This window comes from Apaloderma vittatum, unplaced genomic scaffold, assembly GCF_000703405.1.
Source record: "Apaloderma vittatum isolate BGI_N311 unplaced genomic scaffold, ASM70340v1 scaffold7491, whole genome shotgun sequence".
Taxonomy (NCBI): Eukaryota; Metazoa; Chordata; class Aves; order Trogoniformes; family Trogonidae; genus Apaloderma; species Apaloderma vittatum.
Window position 1 is genome coordinate 65 of NW_009700743.1, and position 21,794 is coordinate 21,858.

The 21,794-nt window shown below is 42.4% G+C and overlaps 1 protein-coding gene across 1 annotated transcript in view; it reads right to left on the reverse strand.

Annotated features, from left to right (window-relative positions):
- Nucleotides 1–216: 216 nt before the first annotated feature.
- LOC104281004 (obscurin-like) overlaps nt 217–21,794 on the reverse strand; it is a gene marked incomplete at both ends in the record, with an annotated part of 56,446 nt that continues 34,868 nt past the window's right edge. The window contains 16 exons of the mRNA XM_009878848.1: nt 217–483; nt 2,448–2,714; nt 3,356–3,628; nt 5,419–5,685; nt 6,674–6,940; nt 7,635–7,901; nt 8,877–9,143; nt 9,706–9,969; nt 10,347–10,613; nt 11,944–12,207; nt 13,703–13,966; nt 14,467–14,730; nt 15,030–15,293; nt 15,610–15,873; nt 19,704–19,967; nt 20,757–21,023. Of these exons, the coding sequence (XP_009877150.1) occupies nt 217–483; nt 2,448–2,714; nt 3,356–3,628; nt 5,419–5,685; nt 6,674–6,940; nt 7,635–7,901; nt 8,877–9,143; nt 9,706–9,969; nt 10,347–10,613; nt 11,944–12,207; nt 13,703–13,966; nt 14,467–14,730; nt 15,030–15,293; nt 15,610–15,873; nt 19,704–19,967; nt 20,757–21,023 (4,257 nt within the window). The remainder of the gene's footprint in view (nt 484–2,447; nt 2,715–3,355; nt 3,629–5,418; nt 5,686–6,673; nt 6,941–7,634; nt 7,902–8,876; nt 9,144–9,705; nt 9,970–10,346; nt 10,614–11,943; nt 12,208–13,702; nt 13,967–14,466; nt 14,731–15,029; nt 15,294–15,609; nt 15,874–19,703; nt 19,968–20,756; nt 21,024–21,794) is intronic.

Here is a 21,794-nt window from a genome sequence, read left to right on the forward strand (position 1 = left end):
ATTAAAAAAGACGGGTCCCAAAACTGAGCCCTGAGGGACACTGCTTGTGACTGGTCGCCAACTGGATCCCACTCCGTTCACCAGCACCCCCGTGTTGAGTTGACAGTTGGACTTGACGATCTTAGAGGTCTTTTCCAACCTTAATGATTCTATGAGTGTATGTGCCTTTGCCACGGTACCAACATCTGCTCAGCTCTCCCCTACATCGAGTCCCACCTTTCACGAGCACGGCTGCAGTGGTTTGCTGGTCCCCTGCGTCGCACATGTAGTCCCCAGAATCAGCTTCACTCAGGTTGCGAATCGTCAGCTCAGCCACAGATCCAGATTGACGCATCTTATATTTGTCACTTGGTCGCAGCACCATCCCAGCCTTCTTCCACTGTACAGCAGCATTTGGTTTTGAGATTTCACAGCTCAGAGTGATGGTGCCGCCTTCTTCAGCTTGTTGGTTCTGGAGTGGTTGTGTGAAAATTACTGGCAAAGCTAAACCAAGAAAAACCAGAGGAAAGAAAACTATGTTTAATTGCTGACTGTGCCATTAAATCTTATTTTTAATGAAACTGTGGCACCATTCCAAATTTGATTCAAACTTAATTCCAAAATTGCTTTAAAATCCAAGCAAGGAATGAAGAAAGTTCTGGACTTCTGCACTCCTCGAGAGTCACTGGGCACCATACACACTGAGCACCTCTGGGAATGTTTTCCTTCTTACACATCATGGATGTGGACTGTTGAGCATCTAAGTGCACGTGTTTCCAAATGGGCACCAAAGCCAGCACTTGAAAACCTACAACTGATATACAAGTACTTGGGTATTTAGGAGGGAGCGTGTATAAACTTCATTATATAATGTCCCTCATTTTAAAACCGGACCCAAAAGAGAAATGAACTCTGGAAGTCTCTGTGCTGAGGTGTATCACTGGTGGGTGTAGATGGGGTCTTGATGGGTTGACTTACAATAAGTCTCATGTAGAAGTTCAGTTCCTCAGGTGCAGATCGCTAGAAGAACTTTGGTGGCTCCACAGTAAGAGCTGAATTGGTATTTACAAGGGAAGAGATGAGGTTCCAGAAACCAGAGTGGATCCACAGGAACTGGGTGACAGGTGTGTGTAAGAGGAGATAGATCTGAAAGCTCTTGGGGGTGATGTAGAAGTGGATGGTGTACTTTGTGGGACAGCTGGGAAATGGCTGGGGTCAGGGATTTTGTACAGTTGCATTTGCAGTACAGACATTCCATTGTACAGCTAGGTCCTGCAGCCCTAGGGCTCTTAGAAGCCAGCTAAGAAATAAGGAGGAGAGAGAATTAAAGTCTTTCTGAAGATCTACCCCGTCAGATTGCATCAATTTTGATTCAGAAATCCTGAAAAAATAAAAAAAAAAGGCACAGGCTCTGCCACAGTGTCCCTGACTCTCACATACAGAACATCTAGACTAACCTAGAGCTCACAAAAAGGTAAAGTGAAGGCTTTTTGTCACCTTTCACTACCAAGGATGCCACAGTTTACACATTACCAGAATCACAGATCTAATCTCCAGCATCCTTTAGTTGTAAATTGTGGGTGAGTAGCTCCACAGCAGAGCTCATCTGCTTCATCTCACACTTGTTGCTGGCTTGGAGCAAGAATGACCCTTTTTCCAAATCACTGCTGCATCATGTTTGGAGAGCTTGGCATGAAGTGTGGCTGTCGAGCCTTCCCTGGCTTCCTTGTTTTGAAGGATTTTTTTCAGAGTACTGGAGTGACTGGGACCACACTTAGAGACACATATGGACAGCCACCATCAGAGGATCTGTTTCAGTACAAATATTCTGGTGTCACTAAATCCTGGAGTTAGTGTGAAAGCAGACAGGTGTGTGATCTTCCTGGGAGAACTCTCAATGGATGTTTCAAAAGATGGCATTTCACAAGGGCATTCTGGCTTCTCTGTATTTTTTCTGAACTTGTCTCTCAGAAAAAGTCACGTTAATGTATTTGTATAAGAGTATATTTTTAAAAACTGATATATTGGCACATTACACTTGTTTTTAAGACCTTAGGCTACAGCACGCGCCTTGCTTGTCAGTTGAGTGCCCAGCAAAGTTTGAACATTTTGTCTCTTGAACATCTTGTCTCTTAACATCATTTTCCCAGGTGAAACCAAAGGTCAAAGGTTCTTCAAGCACCAAAAAAATGATCTCATTCTAATTACAGTTCCAGCCTTGGTTTTCTGGTGACTAGAAAGACAGACCCTTGGGTCTAGGATCGTGGAAGCAGTTACTGCACTTGGGTCCCTCCACGTTCATTGCTCAGGACACCACAGGACTTAACTTCAGAAAGCAAAATAATTCAGCTTCTTTATGCGAGCAAGGTACATCCGAAGTCAAGAACAGTAGATACAACCTGCTTGCTAGTATGAAGCAAAGGAAGCAGAACAAGTTTCTCATCTTAAAAAGAAAAAAAAACACCTACCTTTAACAGTTAAAGTAGCTGTTGTTTGTTCATTTCCATTGTCACAGGTGTATTTGCCAGAGTCTTCTGGTTTTAAGTGACAGATCTTTAAAGTATGGATCGTTCCCTCCTGCTGGATTTCATACTTGGAACTTGGGGAAATCACCTGAGCTCCTTTCTTCCACTCCACCACAGCATTAGGCTGGGAGAGCTGGCAGCGGAGGATGGCTGCTTCTCCTTCCTGAGCTTCTGCATTCTGTAATTTCTCCTTAAAGACTGGAGGTGGCACTGGAATTACAAACATCGAAAAGGCATTTATGGTCACCTTTGTCTTGTTTCCCGCTGGTGTTAAAGCTACAGTTGAACAGTAAAGCATTAAAAAAATCCTCTAACTTCTGTGTTACATATTGGGGGATAAAACAAGTGAATGGATTTTGGATGAAACCCACTGACAAATATTTGTTGAAGTTAGTGAAGTACTAATTAATATCTTTATGCATGTTTTAATTGCTTCAGGTGGGATGGTGACTTTGACCAGCTCAAATAGCTTCAAAGCGGGAAGGAAGATGATGTTTGACTAACAATTTCTTCAAAACAGTGTTTAGAGAAAGAAAGGCTCCGAAGAAGAAAAGGAAAAATAAGAAAAAGGAAAGCAAAAGCAATGAAAATTACAGATCCGTCAATGTATCCACTGGAGCTGGCCCAGTAATTTCTCTAGAAGCCAGTTAACTTCAGGACCCTGGTGACATATCCATGCTGATGACAGTCTATGAGACCACATCAGTACATCAGGTATGCACTGAAGCACAAGCACCCTCCTGACATGAACCAACGATAGGTGAATGATAGCCTTGAATTTCCTGTTTCTGTAAGCAGAATGTCACCTGTTCTCACCAGTTCTGTATTTTTCCCACATGGAGAGTCCTTACCTTTCACACTGAGCTCTGCCTTCGACGTGTGCGGTCCCACTCGGAAAGTGATGGTGCCAATGTCCTGCTCAGTCACCTTCCTTAATGTCAGGGTGTGAATCTTTCCTTTTTCCACCGAGATCTCGTTCATTTCATTATTTTGCAAAGCAACATCCTGCAGTTTCCATTCAACGTCCCTCGCGTTCTCGTGAGAAACCTGGCACCGAAATGTGACATCGTCCCCTTCAAACACCACCATGTTCTTAAGGCCACTCACGATGGTCACATCAGGCTCTGCAAACAGTCCATCAGGGAAACGGAAAACATGAATCAAATCACAGCAACACTGAATAATATTACTTGGAGGGTATTTTTGGAAGTCACCTGGTCTAACTACTGCTCAGAGAAGAGCCAGCTTAAAACTGGTTGCTCACCACCTTCACCATCCATTCAATCATCCAGTGGTTTGTGTTGGAAGGGATCTTCAAAGACATCTAGTCCAACTGGCCTGCCATGGACAGGGACATCTTATACTAGATTAGGTTGTTCAACGTCCCATTCAACTTGATCTTGAACACTTCTAGGCATACTAGATCAGGTTGTTCAACATCCCATTCAACTTGATCTTGAACACTTCTAGGCTTCCACAACTTCTCTGGGCAACCTGACCCAGTGTTTCACCACCTTCATCATAACAAATTTCTTCCAAAGCTACCGTCTTTCAGTTTACAACTGTTACTCCTTGTCCTATTCCTACAGACTCTGCTATAAAGTACATCCCCATCTTTCTTATAAGCCCCCTTTAAGTATTGAAAGGCTGCAATAAGGTGTCCCTGGAGCTTTTTCTTCTCCAGGCTGACAACTCTCTCATCCTGTCCTCATAGGAGAGGTGTTCCAGTATTCTGACCAGTTTTGTGGCCTCATCCTTAACTGTAAAGCCTAGGACATCTCATCCAACTTTAGTGCAACACTGAACTTTGTGGGATTGTCTAAAAAAAGTACTGAGAATCTGAGTGGATAAGTGCTTAACCCAAAAAGGCTTGCAAAACCTATGGTCTAGCTGAGCTTTAAGTACCTCCAAGCATGGAGATGTCACAGATACTCAAATCACGTTTCTCCTGCTGCTGGGTCACTACTTTCAATGTATTTGGTAACATGGCAAATAACTTTCAGTTAGTTGTTTTATTCCTTGCCCTTTCTCAGAGATACATTTAGTATGATTTTTTTTAATTACATGTTTGATAAAGGAATAAGGTGTGAATGCCAGATGCCAAATTCAGGATTTTTGGAAATTATATAGAAAACTTCACAGAAAAAACATTAAAGCCCCATCCTTTCTACTGTCTTTTTGCAAAGAGCATTGCATATGGCCTGTGCTGTCACTCCAGGAATCTGGTTGGCTCTTTGCTCTCAGTAGCAATTACTGGATTAGTGTAAGCACGGGCCATTTGGACATCAGTGTGCTTGAGTCCTACTTCTAGGACAGCTGGGCACCTGCAGGCCTGTGCAAAGAGCGTACAGACAGCCTGCGAGAGTTAAAAGCTGTATATGACCCAGCCTACTGGAGAATAGCAAAGGAGAAGCAGCTCGGTCTTCATCTGAGCAAACACAGCACACGTTCATCCTACCCAGGTCACTATCTGCACGCAAAAACGGTGCAGTTGGGCGTGATGTAGAGTATCTATGGTGTTGAGTAGCCTGCAGAGATGCTGGCGGTGGTTGTTCCACACTAGTGGTCCAACCTGAAAGCAAGCTCTGTCTGTCATGGCATCAAGGCCAGGTGCAGCTGCCGTGTGACTGGGACAGACCATCTGCTCACTCACACATACGACGTCAAAAAAAATATTTCAAGCCACGAGTCAAAAATTACAGCTGTCTTATTCTCTCCTGTCTACCAAGTGAATATTTGCTTTGGTGTATTCATTTAACCATAAGATTATTTTTATTTTTTTTCCATGACACCCTTCCTATGCTCTGTGCACGCCACCACAATTGTTTATCACAAAAAAGCATCCTAAAGTGAAAAAAGCATCCTAAAAGCATCCTAAAGTGAAAATCCCCTCTCCCCAATAAACAGCTCTTGCCTTTCACGATCAGTTTCGCAGAGCTTGTCTCATCTCCAGCCTTGCAGGAATATTCTCCAGCATCACCAGGCTCCAAGTGGTGAACACGCAGCTCGCGGAGGGTGCCATCCTGCCACATTTCGTACTTGGAGCTCGGGCGGAGGACAGCTCCGTCTTTCCTCCACTCTACTTCTGCTTTGCTAATGGAAATCTCACAGCGCAGCCTGGCCGTTCCTCCCACCTCCACTTCTTCATTCTTCAGCTGCTGCTTCAGCCGGGGTTTGATGGCTGCAGAGTGAATAAAAGCAATTAAGGCACAATTTGTTAGCTTGAATGCCAGGTCTGTACAACTTGGCACCTAGAGTCTGGAATAAATCTGCAATAAGTGGTTATGATAACAACAATGCTTATTTCTCTATGAAAAAACTTATATTCTGTATATCCCCACAAGGAGAGGACCAGAAACTTCCCCAAATGTATTTGTTTCCCATAAAGTCAAGGGCACCACATTACAACTTTTATACACCTGCACTGGACGTTGGAAGCTCTAACATGCATAAGTATTTTGGCTAAGCAAAACCTGCTACTTTCTGATCAAAACTAGGGTAAATCTGTTAATTTTTATAGAAATACTGAACATCATAAATGACATAAAGCATTAAAGACGTTTCTGATTTCTCTGCTATCTTCTCAAGACCCTAGACTATCAACAGTGAGTCCTTCCAGACGACATACAAATGGACTACATTTATTCAAGCGGGACGTGGGACAGCTCAGACAACAGCTTGCCACTGATGAAAACAAGACAGGAATATTATATGTGCATGTGTAAGAAGTTATGAAAACAGGAATCTCGATGGTTGTAGTTCCTCTGTCTAAAATCTGTTGTGATGTACGTAAAGCAAGCCCAGGGCTCTTTCACTCGTGGTTGGCCCAGGGTCAGGTTCAGCTAAGAGGATGTTGTTTGAAAAGTTGCAGCTTAGATCAAAGCCACAAGTTCCACCCAACAGTTTGAGATGACCACAAGTATTTCATAGATGATGATTAATCAGAGACATTATTTTTGTTTGTTTAAACACAGTGTTCCCACAGTCCTCATGGGAAGGCACTACAAAAATTGAAAATAATGTATTTTTTAAATGCTTTTGTAAATGACCTGTGCTTAGTTCTTGATCCGACTAAGCCTGCAATGTTGCAAAACATTTGTAAAAGAATATCATTCACACAATTTCACAGATCCCTTTTATCCTTGGTTCCATTTTGATGCAATGCTAACCATTCACTTTGAGGACTGCTGTGCTCTGCTGGTCTCCTGTATCACACGTGTAATCAGAGGCATCTTCTGGTTCTACGTTATGAATCACAAGTTCAGCCGTGCGACCACTTAATGTGATTTTGTATTTGGCACACGGGAAGAGCTCCATGGTGCCTTTCCTCCACTCCACTGTTGCATTATCCTTTGTCAGTTCACACTGGAATTTCACCGCAGCTCCTTCTTCTGCCTCCTTGTCATTGAGCTCCTTTTTGAAAAGGATTGGCAGAGCTAAAGGGGAAAAAAGAAAGAAGCAACAAGTGCTTTTATTGAAGCCTGAGTCAAGTCCTGGTTAACACAGACTGACACTTCGGAGAACAAGATACTGTGCTTCGCAAGTGCCATATTCCTAGGCAGGATCCACATTTTCTTATTTGCCTGGAGCTACTAGGAGATCTTGTAGCCATCTGTACTTATTCATTCTTTGTTCCTTGACTCAAATCCTTCCCAGAGTTGGATTCTTTGAATGAATCTATCCTTCAGTTGATCTAACAAATTTCTCAAGAGCCAAGAAGTTCAAGTCTCCGTGGACAGCCTCGACAGATCAGGAAGGTTGCTGTAAGTTTTAGTCCAGGACTTGGAATAATGTGTTTATTTAAAATATTAAACCACATGCCAGGTGAAATGTCCAAATGTTCTATTAAAATGTTGCTCATATTTTAATTTCTCCCTAGCCATAAAGCTGGAAAGTATTTCTTCTTAGACCCCAAAACTCAAAAGCAGCACTGGAAAAATGAAGTATCCTCCTCTTCCATTCCCATTGCAAAACAAAAACCAAACCAACTAACCAAAAAATCCTAGTATATCAGAAGAAAAGGAAAATATTCATGCAAGGAAAAAAAAAGTATTTTAAAATATTTATATTCAAACTATTGTTTTGCATGGACGTAATCTATTGATTTAGGAGACAGCTCACACCACCTACCTTTCACATTTAAAATTGCCTTGGTTTCCTGATCCCCAGTATAACAGCTGTATTCTCCTGTATCTTCTAATTTGAGATTATGGATTAAGAGCTCTACTAGACATTCCCTCTGCCTCATTTCATATTTCTGGCTGGGCTGCAGCCCCACGCCTCCTTTCCTCCATTCCACGACAGCATTGGGTTTCGACAGCTCACAGCAGAACGCAGCTGTGCTTCCTTCCTCTGACTCCTTATTTTGTAGAGGTTGCTTAAATATAACAGGCAGTGCTGCAAAATTCGAGAGGAAATGTTTTAAGAGTGTCTTAGTCCAGAGAGGAGCCAATCCTACCACCATTCTTCAGAAATGGCCTAGTCTAATGATTCAGTAATCATTGGGCTGCAACTGCTTCTTGGTAACATTTTTCTTCAACCATTACATGAACCAAGAGCTGAGGACAGATGGCAAAAGTAGGAAAGATCTAGTCTTAGGGATTGGACCACAGAATAGTTTGTGATCTGAAGGAGTCAGACTTTCCTACAGAAGTGTCTCCATGCCAACTACAGATGCTTTCATCAAAGGACAGTGGGATAAGCTCTCTCTTAAATTGACCCTTGTTCCTCAAAAAAAGGTCTGTGTGTTTACAATATTAAGAAAAGAGTATTTTCCCCCGCCAAATAAAGCTTCGAGTCAACATTCAAAACAGAAGAAGAGGAAATATAATAAAAGATGACAATACAGTGATAAATCCAAAGGGAAATTCAGGCAAGGTCTTGCTCTGGATGGTAGGAGGGGCAGAGGAAAGCAGATGAGGATGCAGTTGTTTGCACTCAAAGCTTGTATCTGAGGCTCAAAGCCTCAAGTAAAAGCAAAGTACATGTTCTCTGTTGTTGCATCTCTTATCCTCCCAGTCAGGTATTATGCCCAGTTAGGCATCCCTCATGCCTACAGAAGCAATCAACAACCCAAAATAGCCATCAGCCTGCCTGCTTTATCCTCTGTTATCCATTCGCATGTGCAGCCACACTCCCTGCACTCAGAGAGCAGGAGGGTTAATCATAGCTTGACATCATGGCAACAATGAATTGCTTTCATGATGATCAGTCATGCCAGATACTGCAAGTAGAACCTTTCTAACCTGACCACGCTCAAGTAGAATATGTACCCTGGCATGGACCAGTGACAAAACAAACGACTGTTGGAACATCTGGGAGATGCTCTTTTCACTTCACATCTACTGAGCTAAGAGTCAACACTCTGCCTACCATGTACGGCCACCACAGCCGTCGTCTGCTGATGTCCAGTGTCGCAGGTGTACCTTCCTGAATCGTCCAGTTCTAGGTCATAAATGACCAATTCAGCAGTGGAGCCCTGCTGCTTCATCTCATATTTCAAACCAGGGAAGAGAGTAACATCTCCTTTCCTCCACTCTACCGGAGCCTTGGGTTTGGTAAGCTCACACCTCAGTGTGGCCATACCACCTTCTTCTGCCTCAGTATTCTGAAGCTCTTGCTTAAAAAGTGCTGGTAGGGCTATAAAATAGAAACATAACTTGCAACATACTGCCCTTGGGAAAGAGAAAGTAGAAAGAAAATGCAAGCACCAAAAGAGCCTTTTTGCAGATGTTTCTAAACCTTAATGCTTTAGATAGGAAGTATAAGGCTACTTTTGTGGAGGTGCAATAGGAATATCTGCAGAATAAGAAGAAATTGATTTCAACAAGTTACATTTTCCATGAAGTATATGTGATATTAATCTAATCTATGATCTATAAGAGGCAGAATACTTTTCCTACTATAAAAGTAGCCAACATGTTGCCCTGATCACTGAAGAGCGATATTCTGAAAATCAGCAGGGACTTGTAAGAGTTCAGATTGCCTCTTAAGAAAGACTACTTGCAGGAGAGATTACAATTATCCTGACAAAATACATTTAGTTCTAGACTGCAATTCCCATTTTCTATCTTCCCATTCAATTAGGCTGTATAGACCATGCTAATCTGCACGCCTTATGAATTCTAGTCTTCTCCAAAAGTGGCACTAAACCACATCTTTATATTCAGAAAATATTAAAACCTTTTTTATTTTTTTTTACCATTGACTCTCAGAGTGGCAGTTGTCTGCTGATCTCCACACACACAAGCGTAAGCTCCAGCATCTTCCACATCCAGCTTGTGGATAATCAGCTTTGCAACAGCACCGTCTTGACTCATTTTATATTTGCTGCTTGCTTTGAGCATCTCCTGCCCTTTTTTCCACTCCACCGCAGCAGGTTTTGTGAGCTCACAGTGCAGAGCAGCTGTCCCACCTTCTAGAGCTTCTAGATCCTTCAGGTCCTTTTTGAATTCTGGAGGCAGTGCTGAAGAGTAAAAGAGTTACCTTAGAGACAGTGAGTATTCCTTAAAAAGCAGTTGCATGAGGTCCTAGGGGAGGGGGTGGATGGTACAATGCCGAGCCCTGATCCAGGTCAGTGGAACACAACAGAAGAGTCTCCCCTGACTTCCCTGGATGCTGCATCAGGGCAAGGAAAAGGAGAAGAACCAGCACAGGTGAGGAGGATAAACACCAACAAGCAACTCTTTTCTCAATTTTAACAGAAGGAGAATGCATGTAAGCAAAGTCCAAAGAAAAATGAAAGCCCGAGCAATCAGAAAGGGAATGGGGACAGACCCCACAGCAATTGAGAGTCGGGCCGGTCTAATATTTAGAGGACCTTAGTCCCAAGGATTACTTTACCATGCACTGTTAGTGTGGCTGTGGTGGCCTTGTCTCCACACACACAGGTGTAATCTCCAGTATCGTTCACATCTAAATCGTGAACCACCAGCTCCACGACACGGCCTTCCTGTCTCATGCTGTACTTGTTGTCCGAGGTGAGGACGCGGTGGCCCTTCTTCCACTGGACCTGGGCAGATGCCTTGCTGAGCTCACAGAGCAAAGTGGCCGTTCCACCTTCTACCGCTTCCTCGCTGGTCATTTCTTCTTGGAAAAATGAAGGCACAGCTGAAGGATGCAGGTAAAAAGTATTAAAAAGTGAGGATATCCCCAAGGATGGGTGGAAGTAGGAAGTGACAGGGGAAAGTTGTTAAGGTTGTGAAAGGATGAGCATCAGCAACAAAGAAAGGAAAGGGTAATGAAAATATCCTAGTGGGAATGTCTACCCTAATCCTTTTGGGTTTATGCTGACTTCCTAATAGAAAAATTGCACTGTCCTCAAGAGATTTACACCTGATTTTTATCCCTTTCCATGCAAGAAAAACTGAGAATATCATCTCTGGGCTCCTTAGTTCACACATGTGTTGGTGTCTTCCACAAACTTCATGCTTCTCCTACTTACAGAGCAGTCCTGCTCTGTGTTGGCACAGCTCTTTACTCATCATCTTCCTTGAGACACCCTCAATATGGAGCCAGGGCTCGCGGATTCTTCTTGACCCCAAAGAAAATCTCCAGGTGCTGAATCCCAGCTTGTTTTCTTGTCTTAGAACATACTTTCTCCACTTACCATAATTCTAGTACCTACTGCAATTGCATCCTTGAAATAAATTTGGTGATTGTCACGTGCCCCTCTATAAACTAGGTGGGAGAATGGGATATTCCACCTGTTAAGCAAGGCTGGATGTGTCAGATCTCAAACTTAGTGTCTCACTCCATCGTAGTGCAGCTAAGTTAAAAAATCCAGGCTAGAAACCAGGTTTAGCCTCCTTGATTTGGTATGTTTCTCATCTCCAGCCATGTCAAACCAAAATTTTGTTTACTCAGCAACTGGTTCATACAACAAAATAAGACCAGAAGGAGGTCACTGAAAGAATTTATTCTTTCCTGCTTAGAAAACCATTTTCCCAACACAAATTTATCTTTGTGTATTAGGACAGAGGTTATGGGCACAAAACTCACTAAAAATGTAACTCAAGACAGAAGAAATTATAGCTAACACAGCCTTATTCTGCATACTGGTTTTTATACCCTAGACTACATTAAAATGTTAGGTATTGAGAATGCCAGAAAGGAATGGAAAAGAATAAGCACATTTGTGTTTTAGAGAATAAATGCGGGAAAGGAACGGCAAAAGAGTATATGCTAGAGAAGGAATGTCAGAAGGGAAAGATGAAAGGATAGCAAGTTTCTGCTTAAGGAAAGAAGAAGACAAGAGGATGGCACAGAAAAATGCAGGCTGGTGTTTTCCAACATATACAACCTGCAGGTCATGAGCACAGAATAGTTTCAGATGAATGGAACTTCAGTTAATAAGGTTGAACAGACAGGGAAATGGAACACCTGGTAGCAGAAGACAGACATTTCCAGTTAGAAAATAAAAGACCAAGATAATTTTTACCCTGTACTGTTAGGACAGCTGTAGTCCGGTGCTCTCCACACACACAGGTGTAGTCTCCTGCATCCTTCTCAGCTATTTCATGAATCACCAGCTCTACCTTAGTCCCTTCCTGCCTCATTTTGTATTTCTCACTTGCTTTGAGAATCCTCTGGCCCTTCCGCCACTCCACCAGAGCAGCCTTGGTGAGCTCACAGTGCAGGGAGACTTCTCCACCTTCTTCTGCTTCCTTGTTCTTTAGCTCTTCCTTAAAGAGCGGTGGCAGAGCTAAGGGATGCAACATGGACAAACATTCATCAGAAAACCAGAGTTAAAATCCTCATTTCTTTTTCAGGCCTGGAATTATTTCCCCTAATGCCTCCCCTTTTCAGCCTATTATAAAGCCACTTAGCTATAAAGCTCAGAAGCTCTGAAATAATCCTTCTTCTAATGTGATGTGGTTTCATTTACCATAAGTGGTCAGTTCCTTGGGTCTCTGTGTCTTTTCATGGTGAAAGAACAATACAGAAAGATCCAGATCTTGGGTCAACAGCACTCACAAATAACATTGCTGGATGCAGTACTATTTTAACTACACACGTAGGATTTCTTGGAGGCCGGTATTGTTATACTCTGCTCCATTTTTACTTGTGCCTCCATCTACATGACAGCAGACAGATTTCAAACCAAAGCTACTTCTTCAAAACTACTTTAAACTGAAGTTTGAAGGGTCATTACATATACTGCGAATTTCAGGTTCTCACTATTTCTCATTTTGAAAATCAAAGCCTAAAGACAGAACAACCTGCAGGATATAACTTCCAGGGAAATTAATTAGCATTTACCCAAAAAACGTGCCTTGTGAGCAACTACAGAACACAAACAATACTCTCCAAATGTGTCAGAAAACGTCCATGTCTCAGCAAAGCCCAGGAGAGGGTCAGAACTTTTTGGGAAATAACTGGAGAGGACAGAACCGAGTCTCAGACCAAGTAAGTTCCTCAGAGCCCAGGACTGTTGCTACATTAAGCAGATACTCATTAGTGAGAGGAGAGCAGAACATGAAATAATGAGATTATTAACGTAACACAGGGATTCATTTCTGGATTTTTTTATTAGAAGCTAGTAGGATAAAGAAGAATATATTTGCGGATAGTCTGTGTTGCTGGGGGTTTTTAATTAATTTTTTTAATACTTGTCAAGGTAGTCTTGATCCCCACAGAGCGGTGTAGACCCCTGCATCCTTCAAACCTAAATTTAGGGTAACGAGCTCTGAAATGGTAACTCTTATCTCATTCTGCATGTCTGACTTGCCTAAAAAATCTGGTACCCCCAGGAGCAGTCGTGGCCAGGTCACAGAGAACAGGGACATGTCCTCTTCCTTTTGCCCCAACACTCACTTCTTTGAGCAGTGTTTGGAAAACAGAGGGCCTGACAGACCACACAGGTGTGTTTTGGGGAAAGCTATGGTTGGCTGAAGTAAACCATGGGGGTTTCCCCCATGAGGTGGGGGAAAAGACCTGGAAAATGTAATTGTCCAAGAAGAGGGGCCTTAGACAGAAAGAAACATCTCCTTTTCTCCTTTTAAAGGGAGGAAGATTAATACTGACCCAAAAAATAGCCCTGAGCTATCCTTTCTCAGTAAGAAATGATCTATACATAGAATGAAAGAACAGAAAGGGATAAAATCAGAGACAAGTATTGACCCAGGGCAGAAACAGCTGAATTTCAGCATGATGTCTATCTGTAGAACTATTTATCAATTTGAAGAAGGTCTTTTTACCACAAACTGTTAAGGTTGCGGTTGTCTCCTGGTCACCACACACACAGGTGTAATCTCCAGCATCTTCTACTTCTAGATCATGAATGACCAGCTCTGCAGTGGTTCCAGGCTGTCTCATTTGATATTTTTCACTTGCTTTGAGCACTTTGGACCCTATTTTCCACTGCACTGGGGCTGCTTTGCTTAATTCACAACGCAGAGAGACTGATGCTCCTTCTAGGCCTTCTTCATTCTGCAGTTCTTCCTTGAAAACCACTGGCAGGGCTGGGAATGGAAAAGTCGAAAGAATTTAATCAAAGATCTCTGCGTTTGCAACCAACACCATGAACTCTCAGCTGAAGTTCAAATCTGGCCAAGTCAAAGCCTTCAGCCGCTGAGGTTGAGGCTATCACTGGGATGATCTGGGAAACTAAATCCAGTAGTGACAGTAAGAAAAGAAATGCTCAGCTGACAGGTCAAACTACAACAAGCTGGAGGGATTCAAGATGCAGCCTAAAGAATTTACCACGAGGCCACCCTCCATGGGAGCAGGACGGGAGCACGTCCCTGGCGCTATTTCCTTAAACTTACAACTCAGCAGCTTGTCTGCATGGAGAAGTAGTCACGTCCTCAGCTCCTTTTTCAGGAACGTCAGACTGAAATTAAATGCCAGAACAAGAAGTTGTCCTTTCCTGAACACAAATTAATTCTTAGGAAAAAATTGTACAGCAACAGGATGTTTCAGAGAAATGAAAAGCCAACAGTCATCCACAAGATGAATTTACCATTTACTGTCAGAGAAGCCGTGGTGTGTTGGTCTCCACACAGACAGGTGTAATCTCCAGCATCCTGCAACTCGAGATCACGAATTTTCAGCTCGGCAAAGGCATTGTCCTGTCGCATGACGTATTTTTCACTTGCCCTGAGTATTTTATTTCCTTTCTTCCACGACACAGCTGCAGCCTTGGTCAGCTCACAGCACAGAGTGGCCGCTTGGCTTTCCATGGCTTGCAGGTCCTTGAGTTCTTCTTTGAAAAGTGCTGGCAGGGCTGAAGGTCACAAAATGGACAGAGGACATGAAAAATGACACGTGGCACACAGGTGATGGAAAGGATGGGGTGGTACAGAAGCAGAGAACACTTTAGGGTGGAAAGAGTTTCCTTTCCTCATAATTCTGGGACACTGGACAAACCAATAGACAAACAGAAACGCAGCCTGGGTGCAACCAGATCTTAGAGACAGTTTACAAATTTAAAGAAACAAATTCAGCCACAGGTGAACACACAATCAATAGTGATGCGCCAGTAGAGAAAACACAATAATATGGATACAAGTATTTGGTTTTTACCGTGCACTATCAAGGCAGCGGTTGTCTCCTGTTCTCCACACACACAAGTGTATTCTCCAGCATCTTTCAATTCTACATCATGGATAAGCAACTTCACGACCGTGCCCTCCTGTCTCATTTTGTATTTGTCGCTGACTTTGAGCAAGCTGCTTCCCTTTCTCCACTCTACTCGAGCAACCTTGCTCAGCTCACAGCGCAGAGTGGCTGCTTGACCTTCTGTTACCTCCTCGTCCTTCAGGCTCTCCTTGATGCGTGCAGGCAGCGCTGAGGATGCAATGGGCAGAGGGTTAGAAGGGAGCAGGGGAAGGGGAAGGGGCAGGGCTGGGGGAAGGAAAGGCATCAGTGAGGAGGTGTCTTCAGGCTTGGTCTCACACCTGCTCTACGGGTCAGATCCTGAAAACCCTTTGCATCAGGAAATGGGATTGAAGGTTTTTTCCCTTAAATCAGAAAAAGCAACTTAATTGTCATGACTATGACATGCCAAGTCAGGCTCAGAACAACTATGTATAAACATGGAGAAAAAAATGAATTCAAACCGTAAGCTCAACAACGTGGACATCTAGGTGAAACTGGTCATTACCGTGTACTGCTAAGGAAGCTGTGGACTGCTTATCCCCACACACACAGGTGTAATCACCAGCATCATTCTCATTTAGGTTATGGATCACCAGTTCTGCAGCGACACCCTTCTGCCTCATTTTATATTTCTCGCTAGGTTTGAGTATTGTGTGCCCCTTTTTCCACTCCACTGAAGCGGTCTTGGTCAGCTCACAGCGCAGAGTCACTGCTTCACCCTCCATGGCTTCTTCATTTCTTAACTCTTCTTTGAAGAGAGCAGGAAGAGCTGAGAAACAAAGGAGCAAACATTTTCACGATATACAGTTCTTGGCCACGAAATACATGAATGTTGAAGTTTACCACTATCTGTCCATGCCTAGTTATTGACACAAGGGTCATGTCACAGAAGGAAGAGAGAAATTTGTATCACACAAGGGTCTCAGACAGTGGGTAGATTTGCTGATAGGTTTAGAGATGTATGGAGAATAAACAGCAGGAAAAGGAAAACTTCATGTGTAGTCAAAGCCGTAATTTTCTCAGTGTAATTCAGCCGAGGAAACGTGTTAGAGCAGGTGACACCACGATCAGGGAAAAAAGCTAAAGACAAAAAGAAAAGGCTCTCCCCTACATGTGAAGGATGCTTACAGATGAAGCCTGAGAGTTGGAATGAGGCTGAAGAGCAGAATCAGAGCAATCTCTTTAAAGTGCTTGGGCAACAATAAAATGGAAAAGGAAGGACCATGTCTCCGTTGTGGAAATTTGCTCTAAGATCTTCACATCAGAAAGTTCAGATTTATCCTAACACCTTGTCTCTCTTGGAACTACCAGTAGAATCACCTAAAACATCAGAAGTGTAGCGTGGTCATGCATATTATTGGAGCAACACAATGGGATGATGTCTGTTAAGTCTTTGAAATGGAGTGGGGATCACTTTTGGATATAGAATATATACAAAAGAACAGCAGGAACAAGTTCTGATTCTGACCAGTGAGACATAAATATTAGAGGATACAGATATGGAGGATAACTGGGCTGACACTAACTATAAAGCAGGAGAAGCTCAGGGAATTTAGGACAAATAAGAATGGAGAAGAGCAAAAGGAAATTCTCTGTGCCAACAGGAAAGTAAGATGCAATAATTCATGAATCGTTACTTGTGATACAGCAGAAGCAAATATTAAGGACAAGGTATTCTAAAGGAGTGGAAAACTTCTCAAAGAAACAATACTAAGGGCATAATTACACAGACTACCTCACTCCCAGGATCATAAGGAATAGCCTGCCCATATCACACGTTCTGAAACCTAAGAGACCTATAAGATACAGGAATTTTAGATGAATGCAAAAGAAATACTGCAGAATATAGAGACAAAACCAGAAAGGCCAGGTTCCCTGCGTGTCTCAAAGACAAGGATTGTTCCCCGTTCCCGGACTCTGTCACTTCATGGACAAAAAGACCAACGTGAAAGAGGGGCTGAACTTGCAAAAATGATGGTGATATCAAAGGTCTCCAGACACAGCTGAATGCCATATGTAGTTTTATCCAGCACATGGGTGGCGAGATCACTATTCCATGTGCTCTGCTCATAGTTTGATTTGTGGCTTAAGGCTGTATCAGAATTTTAGCCTGCCAATCCCAGGAAATCTGGCCAGTCTGAACTACAAAAAGTGGAAATAACACAATGACATTCTGTAAGGTAATTAGAAGGAATAAAAACATCAAGGGAAAGTCGTCTACCTCTCTTTCAGGAATTCAAGTGGATGGTGAGTGATGTGGGAAAAGCTGAAGGATTTAATTATTTTTCTTCTTTAATATTAAATGTTAACGATAGCTAAGAAAATAATAGGAATTCTGACTAGGATAAGAAAAAGAATTATTAGAGAATATTTAAACTGAATATTCTCAAAGCTTCACTGATGAGGAGACACAGTATATGCTGTACACTTTGATTTTAGCAAAAAGCTCTTACTTTAAACTCAAGCATAGATGGAACCACAGTGGGAAGGACTACAATTCTGAAAACTACAAAGAATATACAACTGTGATTTACATCCCCTATGAAAGAATGGGTTGAGCAGAGTTCCTCAGTACTCTGGAGTCCAGTATTATTCAGCATTTTCTTCAGTGACTTGAACAATGAAATGCAGAATTGTCATTAATTTTACACATAAACTCAAGGTGGGAAGGAAAGGAAGCGAAAAGCACTTTGTTAAACATGGTTAGGATATAAAACACGTTGGTGAAGCAATGTTGAAAAAACAGACTATAATTCACCGAGAGCAGATGTACAGTACTGTATCTAGGAACAAAAAACACCACAAATACAAGATGGGGAACAATAGACAGAACTCAAGGTGGGAAGGAAAGGAAGCAAAAAGCACTTTGTTAAACACGGTTAGGATATAAAACACTTTGGTGAAGCAATGTTGAAAAAATAGGCTATAATTCACCGAGGGCAGATGTACAATACTGTATTTAGGAACAAAAACCACCACAAATACAAGATGGGGAACAATAGACAGCAGATCTGCAGAGAGAGATTTGGGGTTACAAGAGATCAGAGAGAAAATGTGAGTCAAAAGATGCAGTTCTGATGTGAAGAAAAGAAACACCCTAAAAGGGATATACACAATGGAATGTTATATGGAAGGCACAAAATCCTTCCATCCTACTCCGTGAGTCAAAAGATGCAGTTCTGGTGTGAACAAAAGAAACATCCTAAAAGGGTTGGAATGTTGTATGGAAGGCACAAAATCCTTCCATCCTACTCCAGTCTGGCAAAGCCTCAGATGGAGCACTGTAGTCTGCTTTTGGCCACTACACTTCTAGAATGACGTGGATTAACTGAAGATGGTCCAGAAAGCAACAAAGATGAGCTGAAGCCTAGAAAATATGACCTGTGAAGAAAAACTGAAAGGACTGAACACGCTTAGTCTGGAAAAGAGAAGACAGAAAGAGAATATAAGTTTTCAAAACTCTCAGAGGAAGTAAAATAGCAAATATTTCTCCATTTCTACAGGACATAGGTTAGAAAGGAGACATAAGTTTTCAAAACTCTCAGAGAAAGTAAAATAACAAATATTTCTCCATTTCTACAGGACATAGGTCAAGAAATAATGACTTAAGTCACATGGAGAAAGACTTTTTTTGAAGTTACGAAGAACTTTCTGGCAGTACTTATGGTTAGGCAGTGGAAAGAGTATCTAGGGGAACTGCAAGTTCTTCAGCACTGGAGTGAGGCTAGGTAGGGATGCTGGTGACCCGAGGCTCAGGGATGGACTAGATGACCTGTAGAGGTCCTTTCCAATTATATTTTCCGTAGTTAAATTGGAAGAATAATTCCTACTATCTTGTGTGAAAAGTGGAAATAACGTTTCTCTCTCTTCCAAGAAAAGTCTGCAGATGAATTTGGCTGAAGAATATGAAGCACTCTCACACCAAGACTCTGGAATAAATTGCCCAGAGAAGTTGTGGATGCCCCCTCCCTGGAGATGTTCAAGGCCGGGTTAGATGAGGCCTTAAGTAACCTGGTCTAGTTGAGAGGCATCCCTGCCCGTGCCAGGGAGGTTGGATTAGATGATCTCTAAGGTCTCTTCCAATCTAGGTCATTCTATGATAGTGCTGAGTGTTCTGCAATACCAAAACACAATTCTACACGACTCTGGATGAGAGTTACATAGAAAAGTTGCATTGAATCAAGTTTCATTTGCATCATTTAAAACTATCTGTCAAATCCTAACAGAACTTGAAATCTAAGATAGGTCTTAGGATGAATGTTCCTGCTACTCCGGCTCTCTAGGCTCAAGTCAAAAGTAAGTAAAAGAGAACAAAAAATGCAAGTGTGTGACACTCTTCAGCGTTTAGCGTGGTGCAAAGCAGTGCAGTCGTGCACCAACAAGAACAAGGAGAAGAAAACAGGGAAAATTTTAGTATAATCAATGGGACTACAATTCTAGTTAGAATTAGATAAAAACTGCTATAGAAAAAAAATATCCATTACTGACAGAATTAATGATAGCAGGATTAGAGGAAGAACTCATGGTGTATCAGTACTGAGGCTTCCAGGGGAGGCAGGAGACACATCAGGCAAAAATGTCTCATTCCTGTTCTCTTACCATGCACTGTCAGTGCTGCAGTAGTTTTCTCATCTCCACACACACAGGTATACTCCCCAGCATCCTTGACTTCTAAAGCATGGATCACCAGTTGTGCAGTAGTACCTTCCTGTCTCATAGTATATTTTTCACTTGATTTGAGCACTTTGTGTTTCTTTTTCCATTCCACAGAGGCAGCCCGAGACAGCTCGCAGCGTAGCGTGGCTGTTCCACCTTCTGTGGCTTCTTCGTTCTTCATCTCTTCCTTGAAGTGTGCAGGCAAGGCTGCGGATTTCAAAACGAGCAGAATGCGTGACCACAGCAGATACCCAAGTAGCTCTTTATCTGGGGTCTGTCAACCACATGTGACAAGCAAAACCTTCCCTGATCAAAAAAAGGAATTATAACAGCTCTGGGAAATACGTGCCGGTGACTTTGGAAAGCTGGAGAACCCCTCGCTCATAAGTCAGAGCTTTTTTTACCACGTGGTCTGTGGCATGGAATGAAGAACGACACCAGTCTCAACTTCAGACTCTGCAGGGTTGAGCCCTACCTTACTTTGGGTATTGCCTGGCACTATGGAAAACCAAAGCCAACTGGAGAGTGTAAGTTCTGTTGCAATGTAAATCATTGCTGCAAACGTTTGTAAATGAAACTCTATCTGAGGCATCAATCACGCTTTCCCCACGAGATTTCTCCTCAGATAATGGTCTAGCAGAACTACTTGACTGTCAAATTATCCTGAAACACTTAAAACTGTGTCAAAAATACCTCATGATCAAATTGCAATATTCTTAACTTCAGGATTGCAACACCTTTACAACCAACATTACAATAACACGATTTTCCTTTCTTTAGCAACGACTACTGAACAAGACCATCAAAGTTGGAACCAAGATGAATATCTGGGATTTTTGCAATGGACACCTGATCAGTGCCTGATGCTGATCAGAGCATTCAGGAATTTACCCCCATATCCAACCTGCAGTTTCAAAGCTAATGCTACCACTGTCTTTAAAAAAAAAAAAAAAAATTGAAAATAATCCACTTAATTCGATTTTCTTTTTTTTTTACCATTCACTTTCAGTGCAGCAGTGGTTTTCTGATCTCCATAACAGCAGGTGTATTCTCCAGCATCTGTCAGATCTAAATCACGGATCACCAGCTCGGCTCTTGTGCCCTCCCTTCTGATGGTGAACTTGTCACTTGGCTCCAGGGCTCTGTCACCTCTCCTCCATTCCACCGCAGCTGCGGGCTTGTTCAGTTCACAGCAGAAAGCGGCCGTGCCATTTTCCGTGGCTTCCACGTTCTTCAACTCTTTTTTAAAATGCGGAGGCAGGGCTGAAGATCACAGGTGAAGAGAGAGCACTTTAAAACTGAATGCTGAACCTTGACTGCTCTGCTGGATTAAAACCCTTTAATTGCTAAAAAGTTTAGTACACAGCCTGAGAGGCAAATGACGATTTCAGGGGCATCCCTGCCTTACACTTTGCAACCCAACTGATCTGGAAATCAGTGTTGTAAAACTACAGTTTCAGTACTGGAAGGTATGTTTTAAAGGCATTTTAAGATATAACAACAGAAAACTGATCCCAAGATTTCAAGGAACTATGCACAGCTCTGGCTTAAGATCAGATGAACAATTAAAATAAGCGCTATGTTATTCAAAATTGCAGGCTGCAATGCGTCATTCTCACCTGCTTTTCTCAATTGTTACCTTTCAATGTCACTCAAGAAAAACAAGTGGGATCTCAGTGATATGCTTAGGGAAACTGATTATTGGAAATACTGAATGTGCTATTTATGACTTCACTGAGGTCTTCATTATCTGCTTCCACATTCCACTAACAGGAAAGAATGGGGACAGAAAAGTCTGTACAGTGCTAGTTCTCAGTCCCAAGAAAAAGACTTGCAGTAAAAGATACTCCCAGTGGTAGACACAGCTGTCGTAACTTCAAATAATAGATGGGATCAAGACCAGCTTGTGATCATGTGTGAGATCCCAGATGGCAAAGCAGAAAATCTCTATTAAACCCATGTATTTTACCATGCACTGTCAGGGGTGCGGTGGTCATCTTGTCTCCACACAAGCATGAGTAATCTCCAGCGTCG